Raw genomic sequence first — 5747 nt, 5'->3', positions numbered from 1 at the left:
TATATATATATATATATATATATGTATGTATGGATGTATGTATGTATATATGTATATATTCATGTTTGTGTGTGTCTGCGTTTATCCCCCTGCCATTGCTTGACAACTGATGTTGGTGTGTTTTCGTCCCTGAAGCTTAGTGGTTCAGCAAAAGAGACCAATAGAATAAGTACTAGGCTTACAAAAAATAAGTCCTGGAGTCGATTTGTTTGAGTCAATTTGGCCTCCAGCATGGTCACAGTCAAGTGACTGAAACAAGTAAAAGAATAAAAGAATACCACTCATGAGAAAATGTACCTCAACAAAATTCCATCTAACCTATGTGAGTATGGGAAAGTGAGGAGCTATATGGTAAGAGGTTTGCTTCCCAACCAAATGGTTCTGGATTCAGTCCTACAGTGTGGAACCTTGGGTAAGCATCTTCTATTATAGCGCTGGGCCAGTCAAAGCCTTGTGAGTGGATTTGGTAGAAGCAAACTGAAAGAAACCTGTTGTATGTATGTATATATGCATATAGGTGTGAATGTGTGTATGTATGTATGTATGTATATATTGTTGTATGTGTGTGTGTGTATGTATGGATGGATGGATGGATGTGTGTGTGTATGTCTATGTTTGTCCCCCTCCACTGCTTGACAACCAGTGTTGGTTTGTTTATGTCCCATTATCTTAGTGGTTCAGCAAAAAAGACTGATAAAATAAGTACTAGGCTTAAAGTGAAATAAGTACTGAGGTGATTTTTTGTCAACCAAATCCTTCAAGGGAGTGCCCCAGCATGGTCACAACCTGATACAAGTAAAAAATAAAATATGAATATAGTTAAAACAATATTTAGACAAACCTTTCCCACCCCAGGCAAATGGAGTAGGGCCTTAGGCAATCCAGCAGTTTTTGTTAATGTCCCAAGATAAAAACAGAGGATTTGTTTTTATTTGATCGAATAAATCACAGGAAGAAAAGTTATTTTCCAAGTAAGACCCTACGGCACAGGCACAGCTCTGTGACAAGAGGCTTGCTTCCCAACCACATGGCGTGGTGCCTTGGGCAAGTGTCTTCCACTATAGCCTTGGGCCAACCAAAGTCATGTGAGTGGATTTGGTAGACAGAAACTGAAAGAAGCCCATCATATGTGTGTGTGTGTGTCTTTGCATCTGTGTTTGTCCCCCATCACCACTTGACAATGGTGTTGGTGTGTTTACATCCCCGTAACTTAACAGTTCAGCAAAAGAGAACAATAGAATAAGTACCAAGCTTTAAAAATAAAAAAAGGCCTGGGGTCGATTTGTTTGACTAAAGCCCTTCAAGATGGTGCCCCAGCATGGCCACAGTCAAATGACTGAAACAAGTAAAAGATAAGCACATACATTCATGCCAAACAACAACAGTTACAATTATTATAATAAGCTAATGAATTTTAGATAACCTTTCAATTAACACATCATATTAACATGATATACTTTGTTTTACTGTAAAGTGTATTTTGAGTTGTTTTAATCCATCTCATTAGTTTTATGTCAAATCATCTCAACTTTCTTTAATGCTTTAGCATGTAAACTAACCATATCTGGCTCAAATATTCTTCTTGTTTTTTGTTCAAACCAGCCAGATTTGGCTTCTCACAACCACACTACAATGTCATTCTAAAATTAAATAATCACATCATCAAAAACTCGAAGCTCAAAGATAATGCATGATTAATTTTAAACAATGTGAATGAATAAGTATTACATTTCATAGAAGAATCTGAATGCTAAAGGGTTAAATTGAAGTTTAGGCCTAACTCAAAGAGCATGGAACAGCATATATAACAAGATGAGATGAGAGACTACTAAAGATATTCCAAACTGTACATCAGGTTCCTCAGTCAAATGCTTGGATTTTAAACTTAAACACTCTTTACATCATGACTAGGTATGGTTGCATGTATATAATAACTATTTAAATGTTTGTTTATTTTCTGAAATTATACTTCATTTGGGTTGTTTTATCTTTATTTTAGACCCAAGTGGATCAAGACAATATGGGTGAAGTGATTTATAAACCTATGGCTGGTTTCCCTCTTTATTACTTTCCATACCATGGACAGGAAAATTACTTGTCCCCTCTGGTTTTCATCATGTTCAAAGGAATCAAAAGATCAATGGCTGTGACAGTTACATGTTCGGTGTGGGCTTCCAACTTCAGAGAAGGATCCTATCAAACTACTTTTAGCTTACTTTTGGACTGAAAAAAAAAAATCATTAATTAAAAAAAAATTACTCTCATAAACAAGATTATCAAGGATCTATCAACTTTGCACCTGGTTTGCTATTCTAACAATAGCATTGCAAGTGTTCAAAACGCATCCATTCCAACTGTTTCTAATTTAGTACCATGTAGTGTAAGCTTCTGTGACAACAAAAGATGTCAGAAAAGAGAGCAAAAACAGGTAAATTCTGGCCCATTTAACTCCTATTGAGACACACAGTGCCTCAACCTGACTAGTAACAAGTCTATTTATCAACTGGTATACCTGCAACGTACTACTGGCATCTTGTTATACTTTAACCATAAAACCCTATCCAAGTATACCATTATCTCATTGTTTCTCATTCCACTCCTTTTTGGGTGCCAATAGCTTTCTTATAACTGGAACTTTGCAATACATATGTTTGTTTTTGATTTTCTCATTCTTTTTGTTTCATTCTGACTTAATACACACATTTCCAAAAATTACATATATTAATCTTCATGCAATTACACACAACAGGATTTCTCTATAATTTTATTATTTTTTTCTCTCTATCAGATTTAAATAATCAAAGATATCAGTCTCCTTTCAGTTGCTGGAATTCTTAAGGGATCAAAAGGCACTGAAAATCAGTTGACAGAAAGATGCTATGAATTATCATTTATATTTAGAAACTATTCTGTTAATGATGCAGTCATTAAATAATTCTTTAATTCCTTAATTTATAAAGGCTAACACCTAGTAAGTTTCAGAAAACTACAATATTAACAGAGGTTTTATTAGCATTTATTTGTTACTTTACCTAAGACAGTTGCTGAAATTTCCCTGCCATCACTACTGAGATGCTCCATCCCATATGTCTGCAAAGCACTAAAGCTATACTTATACCATTACCTCTGGTGTTATTGGGATGCAAATCATTCATGAGATATGTATCATTTCATCATATTATAATTGTCTATGCAAACCTTTCTAACATATGCTATGAGTTCCCTAGTCATGTACACAAGAACTAATAGCTGATGTCTAACACAAATATTACAGCTAACTCAAAATGATAATATTGAAGCTACCACACATGACTTTTCTAACTTTTTCTTCTCCACTGGTTACTGAAAAGAATTGTGGTGTAATAGAGCTCAGCCTAGTTTTCATGACATCAAACTTTCTCCATCTAGGATTACTCTGATACTAGATGTAAACATAATAATAAAAACAGATATCATGCATAGATCATATGTATAATTAAATGCTAACATTCTTTATTAGTAATACTGTTTATTAAGGGAAAGCAAACACAGTTTTCCCAGTCACTTTACATTTATTCATTACAATCAAAGTTCTGTTCTGTACCACAATATTGTTTTACTACATTAGTCAAACTCCCATTCTACTTATTTGCTCACACCAGTTATTCAACTTCACTGTTGTTAACCTTTCTCAATCCATTCATTTCCCTCCAATACTACCGATCTTCTCAGGTGACAAGTATTGCCATAATATAGAAAAATCGCTCAATTTTTATACCAGAAATAATACAAAAATGTAGATCACACACAAAAAGATATACATTCTATAGAAGCAAACAGCAAATGGCTGAGTAGATAACGTGAACTACAATTCCAGAGTCTTCAGTTCTAATCTGCTTCAAGCTTCTTTTATCTGTTTCTGAATAGGACACTTAATTCTACATGTCTTTCTTCATTGACCTAGAAATGGAGAAAATATATTTATTTTATTCAGATGAAAATTTAATGACATGTAGCTAGAGTTAATTATTGACAAAATAAAACTTGTATTCAATACAGTAAACATTTTCACAGAAGCATAATTTATATAGTAACACACTGTAATATATTTTTTACTACAATACAAGCTTATTGAGTCTGTAACAATGGATCTGTTTATAACTGAATGTAACACTTCATCAATCAAATACTTTTGAACAATTTTGACAAATTTCACTTATTAGTCAATAGGCTTTCAACATTGTTCTTGCCTACAGCTCAGCTGTTTTAAAATATAAAGAACAAGAAGAAAATCTCATTGCTTTCTATAAACATCTTTAGGAATGTTTTCAAAACATTTAATAGAATGTTTTCATTACCCAAGCCATCCATAGTTTGGTGCCAATACAATGTATTCTTATAATTTTTTTTTTAAATGTAATTTGAAATGAAAAAGAGAAAAGAAGATAATTATTTTAATCTTGGATTACCAAGAATATAGATCCTTAAACATTCAATAGCACTTTATTCTTGAACTAAGAAAGGTAAAAAAAAAAAGGCCTTGAATGACTGAACTGTTTTGTTACTTCTCGTCAAAACATATACAAGCATTCATATATATATGTATGTGTGTATACATATTTCATATATACATATACATATTATATATATGTATGTATAATATATATATGTATATATATATATATATATATAATATATATATAATATATATATATATTATATACATAATATGCATATATATATGTTCAAATTAAAATCCAGAAAATGGAGAAGTAGCATTAATATAATTTTCTCCATTTTCTGGATTTTAATTTGAATATTTATAAACCAAGATTTATATTTAAACCTATCATTTTAGGAATATTACTGTTCACAGCAAAATAATAGGTTACAAACCAGTAATTCATTGGATATTTTCTATCCCTTAAGGTGGCTTTTTTAACCTCTATATATATATATAGGTAGGTAGCTTGGGTAACTCCCAGATGTTTCCTCTTGAAGCACATCTGTTTATTCCATTATTACAATCACTATGTAGCCACAGTTGCTGCCATATGTTAGTTCAAAATGCATATTAAAATCCAGGATTATGGAAATATTACTTGCAGAGTTATTGTATGACAAAACTGGAACTTAGAAATTTTGGGGTATTATTTATTTTCCATTCCACATGTTTCATTTGCTAATAGAAATTACAGTGTTTTACATGTCATATAGACATGTAAGGAAGTTCCTCTAAGAAATTCGTCAGACAGAGGAAAAAAATTATATTTTGATATTATAAAAATTTTTTTCTCTCTGTTTGAAGAATTTCTAATAGGAAATTTCTTACATGCCTATATGACATATAAATAAAACGCTGTAATTCCAAATAGCAAATGAAACTTGTGTAATAGAGAATAAATAATGCCCAAAAATTTCCATTTTCCTGTTTTGTTATATATATATATATTTATATATATAGTATCTGTGCAGAATCATTAGCCATCAGAGAAATAATTTGCAATATTACTTCTGGCCCTTTACAATCTGAGTTTAAATACCATGGAAGCCATCTTTGCCTTTCATCTTTCTGAAGTGGATAGAATAAAGTGCTGGTTAAGTACTGGGGTTGATGATAATCAACCAACCCCTCCCCTCACAATTGCTGGCTTCCTGCCTAAATTAGAAACAATATATATATGTGTGCATGTATATACATATATGTATACATATATACATATACATATATATATATATATATATATATATATATATATATATATATA

The 5747-nt window shown here is 31.7% G+C and overlaps 1 protein-coding gene across 1 annotated transcript in view; it reads left to right on the top strand.

Moving 5' to 3' along the window:
* The window catches only part of LOC106874532 (sodium/potassium-transporting ATPase subunit beta), a 106614-nt gene extending 103889 nt beyond the window's left edge, over positions 1-2725 (top strand). Inside the window, exon 5 of the mRNA XM_014922299.2 lies at positions 2000-2725. Within this exon, the coding sequence (XP_014777785.1) occupies positions 2000-2227 (228 nt within the window). The 3' untranslated portion in view covers positions 2228-2725. The remainder of the gene's footprint in view (positions 1-1999) is intronic.
* The last annotated feature ends 3022 nt before the right edge of the window (positions 2726-5747 follow it).

This window comes from Octopus bimaculoides, chromosome 19 (assembly GCF_001194135.2).
Source record: "Octopus bimaculoides isolate UCB-OBI-ISO-001 chromosome 19, ASM119413v2, whole genome shotgun sequence".
NCBI lineage: Eukaryota > Metazoa > Mollusca > Cephalopoda > Octopoda > Octopodidae > Octopus > Octopus bimaculoides.
This window is presented reverse-complemented; position numbering and strand designations above follow the sequence as displayed.